Below are 16,058 nucleotides of genomic sequence, written 5' to 3'. Positions count from 1 at the left end.
TTTATGAGAACCATTAAGGATAAAATAAAGCATGTATTATCTTACTGCTTGTCTCCTACATAGTTTAACTGTAAAGAGAGGAATTCAGGATATTCACTTGTGTTTTTCTCTTCCCTGGTCTCCCATGAATACATGACTTGATTTATCTTGATCAGCCTAGTAACTTGCTCCACATTTTTCCAAAAGTGCAAAGCAGTTTCAGCTAAAAATACACATATCAAAATGCTCCAGAAGTTGTGGCCACAGCTCAAAAATGCTGATCAATTTTGAAAATCTAAATCAACCTCGGCCATGAAACCGAGGGAAGAACCTTTGTGGTAGGGGACAGATTTCCAAAAATTCACCACAGTCCTGTTCTTAGTGGAGTTTGTGCTGATGTTGCCAGACAACTGAGGAATAGATGCAAAAAGCAGGAAGCATTATTGAATTGAGCCCTAGCGCCAATTTGGGAAAAGCAAATTAAAATGTAAAAGAATATTTTTTCCACTCCTGGCATCTTAACACAAAATGGCAAAATACATGGTTGCTGAAAAAGTCACAGAAATTGCTAATTTTGCCCGAATGGCTAATTTTGCCAAAAAAACACCAGTCTTTTTGCATTAAAAAATGCATACCAATATAGTTAGAAAAAGTAGATTTTTTTTTAACCTAAATGAAATAGTTTTAATTTTACAAGTCAAAATGTATACATTTAAGTCAGGAAAATGTTTTGACATAAATGTGCGTGTGGGCTTCTTTCAATGTGTTCTGGTATTTTTCAGGTGCACTTGAAGAATGGATGATGATGATTTTGGTGGTTTTGAGGTATGTGCAATTACTTACCTTATCTTGCTTATGTAATTGCTTTAACTTTGTGGGGTTATAATGGAGTATACTATTTTGAAGATGTATTATTTATCATTGGTATTCATGATCATTTTTGATCATTTTTAATGTAACACTGGAATAAAAAATGAAATCAAGGAAAATTGTATCCCTTTGAAAGGTAAAGCTAATTATTATTGAACCTATGGTTGTGCCCACAGAATGTTTTAAATTGAGGTAATTAAATGCTACTAGTGGAAGCATTAGAGATGTTTTAAGAATTGTCAACTGATGATTTTGCTGGGATACATGTCTGTTAGGAAATACTTGTGGGATGAAGGATGAGTATTGCAAATCTGTCATATATTTTCATGTTTATACCTGTAATGAGTTGATTTAGTGTATTAACTTCATAGCATCTTGGTGGCTTAAAGAGCTAATTAGTATGTTTGTGTTGTTAGATTATTCTCTCAGGTTTAAGTTGCTTGCTTTGTAAGTGGAAATTGTTAGCTGAAGAAGCCCTGTCTTTTCCTTAATCCTTTTCAGTGTGTGTTCATTTTATTGAAATATTTTGTAACCCAGTTATTTTTATGGAGCCAGTATAGTCTTGCAGGAAAATCTCTGGATTAGGAGTCAGGATGCCTGAGCTCAAGTCCTGGAATTACCAAATGAGCTCTGTGATTTTTTTTTTTCTTTTTTAATAAAACTTTTACCTAGTTTGGGATTTGGTAAAAAAAAAGGATTGCTTATTAAAAATAAGGAGTTTAATTAATGATATTAATAGGAGAAACAAGATATTAAGTATATATTCAGTATTCTGAATATCATGAAAGAATGGTGTGAGGTTTTTCAGATTAGGATCATTTTCTTGTCCATTGATCTACAATATCTGTCAATATGGACATAACTGTTTTGTGCATTTCATCTAAAACTGGTTTTTGTGTAGCACATTTGTATGTTTTTTGCATTTTCTTAAATGTTTTTATTTTGTTGGGTGATTAAATCTTCTGTTACTGAAATGTAGCATTTAAAATTTTGTTAAAATTCATTGATTTAGAGGATAATACATGTTTTAGTTTATTGTTTACAAGGTATCAGTTATTTGAAGATTAAAACTTAATACAGTCTTCCTTTACTTAAACCATGGTTGGTTTATTATATCAGAAAAAAATAGAGTGGGTAGTTTTCCTCAGAGTAAAATTTTACTTCAGTGTTATAGTCAATGGATCTATTCCTTTCAGTATTACATATTTACAGTGTTAACCAATTATTCCAGTTTAATTGGTTATTAGGTTTCTTTTTTACATCTGGTTGTAGAAATATGGAAGGTGTCCATCCTTGATTGTATAAACCATGTTCATTTTTCATAGTTTATAGATAATAGTTACGATATTCTTAATAGTTACGATATTCTTCATCACTTAGCTTGTGTGGCAGATGCCTCAGTTGACTTCTTTTTGGTTGACAACTCGGTACAGAATCCAAATTGAAATTCTGGTTCTTTTTCTTAGTAATGATTTTGCTGTGATCTAGACAATTAAGAGACAGAGAAAACTCTTACCCACAAACTCAACATTCAGTAATTGTCCCTTACTTTTAAAATTATTTAGTGGGAAGGCTTGTTAATTTAGAACACCAGTTTTAGGAATTCTCTGAATGTTGAATGCTAGTAAGCCCACCTGGTAGATTATTGAAGAATATAGATGAATCCTATTTCCTTAAATTGATCTCTATTAGGTCTTGGGCTAATTAATGAAAAATATATATTTAGAGTACTTAGATATAAAAAAGTTTGCAAGTGAAAATGTGACTAGAATATACAAAAGAAAATTTTCATTTGCAGTGATATATTTTAGTTAGGAAGGGAGATTTTTATTTAAAAATAATAGAGCTTGCATACTGGGGGGTAGTGAATAGTGGTTGGGGTGCTAACTATGAAGACTGAAAAGCAATTGAGTATTTGGAGGGAATTTGAAAATGTGTGATATATCACAGAATATGCTTGTGGGACTGGAAGGCTTGATTGCTTAAATAGCATTTTTACTTTTTATCTAAAAAGTAAAATAAATTTGCCTTTTTTTCTAGGCTGCAGAGATTTTTGATGGTGGAAATGGTGAAACCCAAACTACATCTCCTGCCATTCCTTGGGCTGCTTTTCCTACAGGTGACTACTATGCAGTAACTTGAATTTTTTTTTTCTTATTTAACACTTTGCCTTTTCTTTGAAAGCCTCATTTTACTTTTTTACTTGGCCTTCTTTGATCTGAAAAATGGAATGACCCAGATTTAATTTAGGTTTTTTTTCATAACAGATTATAAATTGCATAACAAATTCCTCAGTGTGGCTTGAGGCATGATTCCAAAAATGATATCATGAACATTACATGAAATTAAAGTATAATTTACATTTCCTAATTCATCTTAGTTTTAGGAAAATGAAATACCAAATAATATTTTTAGGCTGTTTAGTTGGTTAATTAAAAAAGACTCCTTTTTCTTAGGTTCTAAAAATATTCTAAAGTAATTTAACATCTTTACCAGTGTTTAAATTTAGAATTTTTTTTTCCTCCAGGAAAGTCATTCAGAAAATATTAAACATCAAAATTTAGCTGTCTAAGAAGTTGAATGCAAAAATAAATTCCATTATCGGAGATATTTTATAGGAGACCTAATATTCAACATTAATATAATTCATGTATAAATATTTTGAATTTTGTAGACTTTTTATTCTGCCAAATCATTGTAAAGTTAGAAGTAGAAGATGAAAGTATCCTTTAACAGCTCTGCTTAGTCTTAGATTATTAGAGTTATTCATCCTGCAAATATTTTTCCAGTGCTTATTATGCATTAGGTGCTATGGGAATGTATCCTTTACTTCAAGGGAAGATAGGGCAGACACATACATACTTGTAATATGAAGCAGATTTGTGATTTGGGAAGAATGATGATTTCATCATCCATTCATTTAGCAAATGTTTATTTCATGCCTGGTATGAGTCAAGTACTATCCTTGAAGCTGGGTGTATGTTATTGATCTAGGCTTTGAAGGATGTTAATGATTTCAGTAGACAGAGATGGGAGAATGGGAAGAGATTTTGAAGGGAGAAAAAGAAATGAAAGAAAGATGTAAATGTGGGAAAGAGGATGACATAATTAGGATGTTCATTCTTGTTTAAGGAATTTATGTATGTGGTTTCCTTTGCCTGGAATTTCTCACCTTGTTTCCCACCGCTACTCTCTCCCGCTCTCTTATTATACTAACTGCTATTTGTTTTATGTGCTGCTTTTTGCTTTAATATGTCTTTTTCTGGGAAGCCTTCCCAGAGAACCCTCCCTTGTCTCTCTGCATCTATCTTCTGACTGCATTTTAGGCTGTAAATTTTGTGGGATTAGGCAGTATATCTATCTCTTTGTCTCCTTGTTATGTCTTAAATGCCGAGCATAGTGCATAGCTTATAGTTAGTTCTCAGTATTTATACTTACTGAATAATAATTAGTAAGAAAGAATAATTAAAGAAAAAAAAGAATGAAGGGAGCCTGGATGGCTCAGTTAACTGTCGTCTGACTCTTGGTTTCAGCTCAGGTCCTGATCTCATGGGTTGTGAGATCACCCAGCTTCTGGCTCCGCACTCAGCAGGTAGTCTGCTTGAGATTCTCTCTCTCTGACCCTTCTCCCACTTGTAAACACACGTGCTGGCTCTCTCTGTCTCTCTCTCAAACAAATAAATCTTTTTTAAAAAAGAAGGAATAACTGAATGAAAGACAACTAGGGTGGCAAGGAAAATTAATAGGAAGGTTGGAATAATGATATTTATATGATGGTTTAGGGTTTTCGATTGTAAAGTGGATAGGGCAGTTACAGTATTATCTATTGTACAGTTGACAAAAATGATGGGTTATGAAAGTTTTGGAGTTTGATACAGATAAATATGTTTAGGAATAAAATCTAGTCTTTCAGATTATATTTTAGGTCTTTTTTAAGTTAACTGGGGTTTTTTTGGGGAAAAAAAAAACATTAGCCGGCTGTCTGGCTGCCTGTATGTAAAGGTTAGGGAGGAGTCATAATTGATTTTTGAGGTTTCAAGCCTTGATTCTGAAGGAGTGGTATTACCTTGAACAGAAATAGAGGATTTTAGAAAGTTGGTTTGAGACAGCATAAGCCTAATGAATTTATCTTAGACTTATATATTTAAGGTACCTACAGTTCAGGAGAAGGATTAAGGCTAGAGTTCGTGGTTTGGGAGTTTTCTCATAGATGGGACAGTTGTAGTTGTAGGAGATTACTGGGGGAAACAGTATGTAAAGAGAATAGAGTTAAGTAGATAAATTTGGATGTCTGTAATTAGGGAACAAGAGGAAGAGAAAGACACAGGAAGATTGAGCGATAAAGAGAGTATGGGGTAGGCATCAGGAGTAGAACATTTCAAAGAAGGTATGGTCGCTGGTGTCAATGGCTGTATGTAAGAGAGGTTAGTGAGATTGCAGTCAGAAATGGCTTTTAAGGAAAAGGTTTCAGTAGATTGGAAGTTGAAGCCAAATTGTACTTCTTTACTTTGTGTGAAAGCAAAAACAGAATCTGTTTTCCTATAAGTATCATATCAGTGTATTAAAGAATTGTATATTGTGGACAGATTATCTAATTCCTGTTCTCCAAGAGTAAAGATTATATGTCATATATATGTATATATATTTGAAGGTCAAGCCCTCAAAACCTAATTAGAATTAAAGGACAGCTCCTTTAGTGTGCATGCATGTACACACAGACAGCACACCCAGTTACTCCCTCACTTTTAAAAAATCAGACCTGATGAAAGTACTTTTCCTGAATTTCCTCAGCAACTTGCGGAAGTAGAGATAAACTCATCTGACCAAGAGCTGAAGTTAAGACATGGTAGATGTTGGCTCAGCCAAGTAGTCTTTCTCTTTTGTTGAAAATTCTCTTCCTCTGCTTACTGGAGAAGTCCGCACTAATGCAGGTATCCAGAAGCTCTTTAGAATAGAGTGATCTGAACCTAATTAGTGTAACAATATAATCATTTTTTTAAAAGATTTTATCTGTTTATTCATAGAGACACAGAGCGAGAGAGGCAGAGACACAGGCAGAGAGAGAAGCAGGCTTCATGCAGGGAGCCCGACGCACGCGGCACTGGATCCTGGGTTCCCAGGATCACGCCTTGGGCCGAAGGTGGCGCTAAACCACTGAGCCACCAGGGCTGCCCAATGTAATCATTTCCACACTAAAGTCCGGAGAAAATAGGAAGCTTTAAGAGATCTAAAGTACATTCTTTTCAGTTTAAGAAAAGACTAATATTCTCCTTTTGTCTGGTTTTCCATCTACACCCTAACAGTTTGTGATCTATATGAAAAATATTTTTAAAAGAGATGATTATTAACGAAGTTTTACCACAGCTTAAAATTCTAGAAGATTACTCAGAAATATTTGGTTTAAGATTTTAAAGTACATGGGGGAGAATAGAAGTTTTCATTTTTGGGTTTAGGATAAAAGATTTTAAGTAAAGAATGTAGAAGGCTTAGTGTGGCTTAATGATCATCTTGCTACAGGGCTGACAGTTGGAGGATGATTTCATAATAGCAGCTGGGATAATTAATTTATCTTATAAACAATGTCCGTTTGTAGCCTACAATACTGTTAATGAATGGGGTTGAGCATGCATCTCCGTGTAATATTAGCATCATTTACATAGTGGGGCTTTTTAGCATGCTAGTTTCTGTGCAGAGCTGATGATGATATTAAAAAGTTGCCAGTCAGAATAAATGAAATGCACATGTTGGTTCTGTATATAAGCTATTATCTGTAAGCCCACATCTCATCAGTGTATGGCATCTAACTTATAAAATGTATCTCCACACTTCCATCATCATCATGGCAGTTGGAGAATATAAGCAAGAGACGAGTGAATATAAAGTTATCAATTTATTTTTACTCCTGCCTTTACTTTTAGTAAAAATGTGGTAATTATTATTTTATCTTAGTGAAAGATACTCAGTGAGAACAATTGCCTTTATCGGGCATTTTCTGTTTCATAGCCTTTCCTTCTAGTTTACCTTTCACGGTTATTGTTTTTGAAGCCTGTGGGCAGTCAAATTATGATCCACATTTTGTTCTTGATGATGTCTGTTCTATCACTTTGCCATTGCTCTGATTGTAGTACTTTCCTTTATCTCCTATCTGCTAGAGTCTCATTTTTCTTTCAAAACAGGGCATAGAGCGTTCTGAATCCATGTCTCATAACTGCTGAATCCGTGTCTCATAACTGCTCTTTCTTTTGAACTGTATCTTTTTTTGTTTTGCATCATTTGCTTGGCACTTTGGCTAATATTTTAAATTGTGGTAAAATAACATATACAATTTACCATATTAATCATTTTAAAGTATATAGTTCAGTATTATTAAGTATATTCACATTGGTGTGCAACCAATCTCCAATCTCTTGAATACAAGAACATTTTCATCTTGTATAGGTGAACCTCTATAGCTATTAAAAAATAACTACCTATACACCCTTCCCTGCCCCAGCCCCTGGCAGCTACCATTCCACTTTCTGTCTGTTCTAGACAACTCATATAAGTAGAATCATACAGTATTTGTCTTTTAGGACTGGCTTATTTCACTCAGCTTAATGTCCACAGGTTTCATCCATTTTGTAGCATGTGTCAGAATGTCTTTCCTTTTTAAGCCTGAATAACATTCCACTGTATGTACAAACCACATTTTTTATTCATTAATCCATCAGTGGACACTTGAGTTGCTTCCTTTGACTATTGTAAATAATGCTGCTATAAACATGGGTGTACTAATTTATATTTTTCAAAATATTTTATCAGTATGACTGCTGTCTCTACATGTTTACTTTAGTCTAAACCTTCTTGGGTAGAGATTGTGTTTTAAACTCTTGTGCATCCTAAGTACTTAGTATAACATGGTGCCTTGTTAATGAACAGTACTCAGTAATTATTTCTTAATGATTAGTAGAACAGATTTGGTTTCAAAAGTAACTCTTTTTAAAAGATGTTTTTATTTTAATTTGTTAGCATACAGTGTTTATTAGTTTCAAGTGGACAATATCGTGATTCAATAACAGTAACTCTTTAATTATTTTTAATTCTTTGGAGGTAATTAAATAGTCTTTCAGTCACAAGGTAGAGGAAGGTAAACCTAAACTTGCCTTAAAAACTGTAGTAATCTTAGGGGAGCCTGGGTGGCTCAGTCAGTTAAATGTCTGCCTTTGGCTCAGGTCATGATCTCAAGATCCTGGGATCAAGCCCTACATCAGGCTCCCTGCTTAGTGGGGAGTCCACTTCTCCCTTTCCCTCTCCAGCTCCCTCTGCTTGTGCTCTCTCTCTGTAAAATAAATAAATAAAATCTTAAGAAAAAAAGTATAGTAATCTTGGAAATCTTAGATAATTATTCAAACATGGCAAAGAAACTATACTCCAGGCTTCAGTTAACTTTCCTGGTCACTCCCAATACAGACAAATGATCTGGAAATAATGATTAACAAGAGTAGTCACAGATTTGCAGAAAGATAGAACAGCTGTATTACTCTTTTTTTCCCCCCTGATTTCTTACCTGGTCCTATTGTGTGTCAGCAGGTAACAGTAGAGGACAGTAGAGGTTAGACTAAATTTTAGTTAAAAAATATTAGAGTCTAGAAGCAATGATGGTAATATCCAGTTCTTTTACTTATTTTTCTTATTTATTTTTGTAAAGGAAAATCACTCCAGATTTTGCATACATATAATATCAGAAAGTTTTGACTTAACTAATCATAGAACTGTACTTTTTATTTTTTTATTTTTTTATTTTATTTTTATTTTTTTTATTTATTTATGATAGTCACAGAGAGAGATTGAGAGGCAGAGACACAGGCAGAGGGAGAAGCAGGCTCCATGCACCGGGAGCCCGATGTGGGATTCGATCCCGGATCTCCAGGATCGCGCCCTGGGCCAAAGGCAGGCGCCAAACCGCTGCGCCACCCAGGGATCCCAGAACTGTACTTTTTAGAAAGAGAATTTTTTTCTTTTGCTAAGGCTAAGAGATCTTTTGATTTTTTTGAAATCATTCTCAACATTTTTATGAGACTGGTAATGTTCTCCTTTATAGTAAGCTACATTTTCAAAGTGAATGTTTATCATCTGAGATACATATATATATAATATGTATACACACACACTGATAAATGCATATATATGTATCAGAATATAGACATATATACATAGATGGATATTCTGATTTCTTCTCTTTTCCTCATTTTTATCTTGTAGTGCAATTTGTCCTCTCTACTGTATCCTCTTGAAGGAAGGACTTTCTCTACTTGACCTTATATATTTTAAGAACATTGGACTTCTAGTCTTTGTTTTGGGTTCAGTATGTGTTTTTTCTTTTTTTTTTAAAGATTTTATTTATTCATAAGAGACACAGACAGAAAGGCAGAGACATAGGCAGTTGTGGGACTTTTTCCCAGAACCCCAGAATCCCCACCTGAGCCAAAGGCAGACGCTGAACCATTGAGCCACCCAGGTGCTCCTCAGTATGTTTTTTTATTGCTTTCTGGTTGTACCAGACCCCGAGTTTCAGAATCCATGGGATTTATTTAATTTCTTTTTTTTTTCTTAAGATTTTATTTGTTTATTCATGAGAGACACAGAGAGAGAGAGAGGAGCAGAGACACAGGCAGAGGGAGAAGCAGGCTCCATGCAGGGAGCTGGATGCGGGACTCGATCCTGAGTTCCCAGGATCACACCCTGAGCCAAAGGCAGGATGCCAAACTGCTGAGCCACCCAGGGATCCCCAATTTAATTCTTTAGATTTGTTGTTGTTGTTCATTTATTCACTAATTCACTCATTTATCAAATGTTTGAAAGTATACCATGTATCAGATACTAAGTGGCATGTGCTATGGACCTTATTCCATTTTCAGTGATGCATATGAAAATCGTCATCTCAAATGACTGAATGTTTCATAAAATGCATTGTTAATATTGGTAAATGCTTTTATCAATAACTTTAGCATCAAATATTTGATAGAGGTTTCATGAAAAGAACATTAGGTCAGAAAGTGTTGTCACGTTGCCATTGTGTACAATGTGGGTGGTGCTGTTTTAGAGGCAAATGACTATTCGCTTTTTACTTTTTGACTGTATAAATATAAATTGTGTAGAAGGCGAGGTGGGAGGCGAAACCTTGAATACTGTCCTTTCCAATATGTTTCTAGGTTACTTGTAGCACTGCACAGAACCACATTAGAATGCATTGACCATCAAAGAGAAAAGCAAGTGGTCTAGATAGATACTTTAATCCAAATTAGCTCCTTCAAAACAGCTTATATAGAGGGCAAACTAAACTGTCTGTCACAAGCCGACCCTTTAGAAGGAATAATGGGAATTGGACCAGCAGATGTTGAACCAAATAACTTAGATGTGGTTCACTTTGCATCTGGAGCTATTTGCATACAAAGCCAACAGGAAAGTTCAAACATTTTTCTCAAGACATTGGCAGAGAGAAACCTGGAAGACAGATGCCTTTTTGATTTCATGGTTCAGTTTTTCCATTCTCCATTCTCCTGGCCAGGAAAACCTAGGACAACAAATCGGTCATTTTATTAATATCCCATTACTCTTCTTGCTAACCCTGTTTTTCCAGTAGAATCTGTGTTACACATCTACAAGAGCTCAGAACCTGAGTCCACACATTTTTGTTTGAGAAAAAATTGTGATTTTTTTTTTTGAGATTAATCTGTAGTTTGCACATAGGCATAGTAAACATTAACTGAATTCATTGGTCTGATATATATTTTAGGTAAAATTTGAAGATGACTTATATTCACATACTTGAAATATAATAGATAGTTGGATAATGTTTAAAAACTTCCCATCCCTTTAACTTTGCATCCACATTAGACATTTTTGCCAGGACATAAGCTGAATTTCCATTGTAGTATAATAATTTTGTAATATCTTTATACACATTGTTTGAATGAATGATTGCTAGATAGCTTCCCCTTGCTACTTTCTGTATTTTTTTCTTAACTCCCAGGTTATTAACTCACTTTCTTTTATTCTGGAGCCAGTTTTTATAAATGGTAACTGAGAGATAGCATCTATGAAGCTGTGAGTTATTATTGTATATGTAATATTAGTTTTCATGTGGGTTTTCAGTAATTTATGGCAGTTCCTGTCTTCACTAATGCATATAATAGTGAATATATCAGTGATAATTTGTTATGACTTTGAAGATTGGGTTTATAGCGTGGTTAGAGTCAAATAACTGATTGGGGACTGAGAAGTACCAGCTGTGTAACTTCTCTGAAACTCAATTATTTAATCTATAAATTGAACAACTAGGTGGTATCTAAGTGTTCTTCCAGATTTTGAGTTCCAAGTTTATTTTTTGATTTTTTTCTGTAATATGAGTAGCTTCTACTAGGTGATTCATGGTGCCTGGTTTTAACTGCATAGTCCAAGTGATACAGTACTAATCTAATAAATTATATGTACCCTATAAATAGCTATAAACCTAGAACAAAACTATTAATATGAAGTACTATAATACTTAAGAGAAACTTTTTTTTGTTATATATATTAATTACTATCAGTTACTATTTAAACCGATTCTTGTAACGTTTTATGGTACAGTCTTTATGTGTTCTAATTCTGAATTTACTTTTTAAAAAGGCTGGTTTGATTTTTAGGATGTTATAGAGTACATTACAATTTTTTAAAATAGAGCTTTGTAGGGATTTTCTTGTATTATTGAAAAATGAACGTTTGGCAGTGAATCATTTTTCTATAAGATGAAGATAGTACTCTGACTCTTTTTCATCATAATCCTGTATTAGCCAAAAAAAAGTTTTAAGCTCTATTTGGCTCAATAACAGGAGTCATTGCTTAGTGCTCTTTTACCAATTTATAAATTTCTATTTAGCTGTCCTTATGAATTATGTTTCTTTGGTCTCGGAAAATACACTCTTTATTGTTTTTGACAGGTCAGGCACATACACATGTGTAGGATAAAGGCATGAAAGAAGTGGGAAATGATATTAAAATTATACAGTGAAAATTTCTTTTCTATCCTGATCCTGTAATCCCACTCTCCTTGTAATCCCCATATAACTTGTTTTACATTTTGTTTTGTAGCCCTCCAGATACTGTACAGATGAACAAAAACATGAATGTGTCCTCTTCTTTTTACACAGATGACCCGTGTATTGTATATACATACTAGCACCTTTTGCTTTTTTTCCCCCACAGTAACTTGGAGATCTTTCCATAGGAGTCCTTAAAGATCTTCCTAATTCATTTTAGTGGTTGCACAGTACTCTTTTGCATAGATGTACCAGTATTCATGTAACTAGTTATTTTCCTCCCAGTTTCTTGCTGTTGTAAACAGCCCTACAGTAAATATTTTTTTTTTTCTCCTGGACTTTTTTCCATTGTCTTTGTGATTTTTCTTGTTTAATGTTTTAGTGAGATTTTTTATATTTTATAGAAGTATCCATTTATTGAGATGTTTGGAAGCTTGATTCTCATGCTATACTGTGTTTCCATATTTAAGATTGTGTCTGGAGAGAGAGACACAAATTCAGGAAAAGGGATGCAGTGAATATTCTTTTATGTATTTTCAAGAAAGCTATTTTAATGTAGATGATAATTCATATTGTTTCTGTGATTTAATGGGAAAGCTATTTAAAATTAACACATAGTTTACTACTAGTATAATTATTGAGCATACTTGTTCTCTAAATAATGTCAAGTTTTATATTTATATGGTTACATATGAGTAAACATTGGCCTTGTTGAAGGTGATGGTAATTTTCTAGTACATTGAAAATGAAATCTCTAGCTGACCATGGACAAACTAATGGTAGCATGGTAGGTTGAAATGCTCTTTAGTTGTCACCTTATCTTTTTATGCGTAAAGTAATATTTATTGGAACATTGTCTATAATAACTCCAAATTAGAAACAACCCAAATGCCAATCAAAAGTAGAAGGCTTAATATTTTGGGGGTATATTTATATAATAGAACACTTATACATCTGGGAAATTAATAAATTTCAGACATAACAACATAGAGGAATGTCATATATACTGCCCGTATATATCTTTAAGGGATCAGTAAGAGGTCTCAGTTGACAAAATTTTCTATCATTTCTGATTCTAGTTCTGGATTGTGTGAAGTCTACAGCATCAGCCTCCTTTTGGAATCTGTAATTCTTGTTCTTCATGAGAACAGAGGCTCCATGTTTTGACTAGACAGCTGGGGCTAAGTCTGATTCAGAGTGAGCACCATGTATGAATCTTCTGAAAGGGAACAGTCATCACCCTGTTCACTCGGTTAGGATGGCATGGGGTAGGGAACAGGGAGTAGACCTTAGATGTGAGGGCTGTGGATGAATAGTGTAATGAGAGACTAGGATATATTACGGTTTGACCTAAAGTCTCTGGTATGGGGATGAGAGGCCAAGACCAGACCTGAAGCTAATAGAACTGCCTGTGTCACTCCTCCTCTCCTTCTTTCCCTTCACCCCTGAGATTCTTGTTTTGGATTCCTGGGCTTATTAGCTGTAGCTGGAAACAATACATTCTTCTACTTTAGGAAGTCTCAAGTGGCCAGACAGATGGGGCTTGCAAGAATATGAAACCAACAGAACAGCAGAACCAGCATAATCAAAGTCTCTGACTGATCTACACGGTGCACATTTGGTTTGATATCTCTGGAGTGGTATCTCTAATGAACTCTGTTACCGCTAATGAGGATTCAATTTAATTAATTAATTAATTAATTAATTTTTAAAGATTTTATTCATGAGAGACAGAGAGAGAGAGAGAGAGAGAGAGGCAGAGACACAGGCAGAGGGAGAAGCAGGCTCCATGCAAGGAGCCTGACGTGGGACTCGATCCTGGGTCTCCAGGATCCAGCCCTGGGCTGAAGGCGGTGCTAAACTGCTGAGCCATCTGGGCTGCCCGGTAATGAGGATTTTAAATCAGCTTGTACCTTGTGCTCAGTCATGTTGAGTTTTCTGGCCCTTCTTTCTTTGTTTTGAAGGTTGGGTATTTGATTTCCTCAGTGTCTCTAACTCGTGGTGCTATTCTTTTCTACAGACACTACTTTCCTGGTGTTTCCTCTTTGGGAAGTACCATCATTTCATGAGATTTTGAGTCTTATGATTCTTCTCTGCTCCTGTTTCCTTCTTGGGGTTCTCTGTTCCATGACCCATCTGTCAGCCAATTCTGTAGTTTCCAAGTTTTGTCAAATATGGGGATCTTTTCACTTCTGTGTATTTTCCTTGTTCCTACCCCAGTCAAAGCCACCAGTCATGTCTTTTCTAGGTGACTTCAGCAGCTTTTTCCCTGCAACCACTTTCACTCCCTTCCCTCCTTTAAGTGACACCCAGAGGGTAAGGGTACAGTGAATACTCAGCAAGTGTTGGTTATTGTGGAATTTCATTTTAAAGTTTAGAAGTGTTTGAGATTTTTTTCATTTCTTTGTGGATTCCTGAATATCAAAGTATAAAACATTTGACTAAAACTTTGGAGGTTATAATTTTGACTATATGGTATTCCTCTGAATATTTTGTTGTAATCTCTACATTGAGTACTAAAAGTTGTACTTATTATTAAGATATTCTCCTGAATAAATCATGTAAATTAATTGCAGTTATAAAATCCTGCATAATTTGGTTATTTCTGTTGTGTCTAATCAAAGTCTTTATTAATCCCACCGAGTTCTGTAATTAATTTGCATTATTCTCTTGGTTTGTAGCAGTATGTATTAAAATTTTTATTTACTATTAAAGCATTGCTTAGGTGAAGACAAAATCATTTTTAATAATTTCACTGAAAAAAAATTTTTTTAAAAGATTTTATTTATTCACGAGAGACACACATCGAGAGAGAGAGAGAGAGAGAGAGAGTCAGAGACACAGGTAGAGGGAGAAGCAGGCTCCATGCAGGGAGCCCGACGCGGGACTAGATTCCAGGTCTCCAGGATCACACCCTGGGCTGAAGGTGGTGCTAAACCGCTTTAAAATAAATAAATAAATAAATAAATAAATAAATAAATAAATAAATAACGCTTTCAAATAAATAAATAAATAAATAAATAAAAAAAATAAAAAAATAAAAGATCTTTTGATGTTTGCTTTCTTAAATGTGATAAAGGCTAGTTTTATTGTGGACCTCCTTAGATGGATTGTTTTGGGTAATGGACCTTTAATAATGGCCAACTAATTTTACAATAAACAACACAGAGACTGCTTAAAGTAGTTAGAAATTGAAACAGAGAGATTAGGGCTATTACTTCAGCACTGTGAATAAATAATGAAAGTTTTACTTAATCTTAGTCCTATAGAAATTTGACCATAGAAATTTTGACCATAGAAAGTCAGATCAATATTACTACTTTGATCATTTTGTATCTGTCACGTCTAATGTCAGAATAAAGGAAAGTGGCTAAGAGATGATTTAGCTAACTTGACAAATTTTATTTCAATTTGGCTGACATAAGAGAGGTGATAAAATGCTGTAATCAAATGTTACTTACAGTTTCGTTATTAAGAAACACTTTAGCCAGTAAATCATTTTTCTTTTTCAGCCATTCCCTTAACGTTGTTGTGAACATGCAGTGATTAAAACATAAGGATTTTTTTTTTTTTTTAAGATTTAGAGAGAGAGAGAATACATGCATGTGCCAGCTTGGAGTTGGAGGGATGGGGGGAGGAGAGAAACTCAAGCGGACTCCAAGCTGAGGCTGGAGCCCAGTGCAAGGAGATCCCAGGACCTTGAGATCATGACCTGAACCAGAACTAAGAGTTGGATCCTTCACCGACTGAGCCACCAAGTGGCCCTGTGAGGGAATTTTTTCTAGTAGAATTAGTTGTTCATTTTCTAGTAAGTAAACACTTATTGAATTTATCAAATCTGTTAGGTTCCTAAGGGAGCAATAAAGTATTTTAAATCCTTGGTCATATGATCTAAAAACACACCTACTTTCCTTTGGTGGTACGTTTGATAGAATTTGTAAATTTTATTTCTCCTGAATTGTTAAAGATGGACAAGCTTCTCATTATTTTTAGTTCTGTTTGAAGTTAAAGGATAAGACTATTTCCTTTCTACATTCTTTTCATTCATTTCCCCCCCTTATTCAATAAGTATCTATTGTGTGCCAAGTAGAGGAGAAAGAGTGGAAAACAAACAAAATAGACAATGCTAGGACTTCATTAAATTAACGT

The 16,058-nt window shown here is 34.5% G+C and overlaps 1 protein-coding gene across 5 annotated transcripts in view; it reads left to right on the top strand.

The window, feature by feature from the left end:
* The window catches only part of CCDC91 (coiled-coil domain containing 91), a 325,203-nt gene that overhangs the window by 74,462 nt on the left and 234,683 nt on the right, over positions 1–16,058 (top strand). For all 5 annotated transcript variants that reach the window (XR_012017558.1, XR_012017557.1, XM_072798484.1 and 2 more), the window contains exons 2-3: positions 762–804; positions 2,890–2,968. Coding sequence is in view for 3 of the 5 variants with exons in the window: in XM_072798484.1 (XP_072654585.1) it covers positions 775–804; positions 2,890–2,968 (109 nt within the window). In the remaining 2 variants the exon portion in view is untranslated. The remainder of the gene's footprint in view (positions 1–761; positions 805–2,889; positions 2,969–16,058) is intronic.

This window comes from Canis lupus, chromosome 25 (genome assembly GCF_048164855.1).
Source record: "Canis lupus baileyi chromosome 25, mCanLup2.hap1, whole genome shotgun sequence".
NCBI classification, from domain to species: Eukaryota; Metazoa; Chordata; class Mammalia; order Carnivora; family Canidae; genus Canis; species Canis lupus.
Note: the sequence above shows the minus strand (reverse complement) of the source record. Positions and strands in the feature narration are given on the sequence as shown.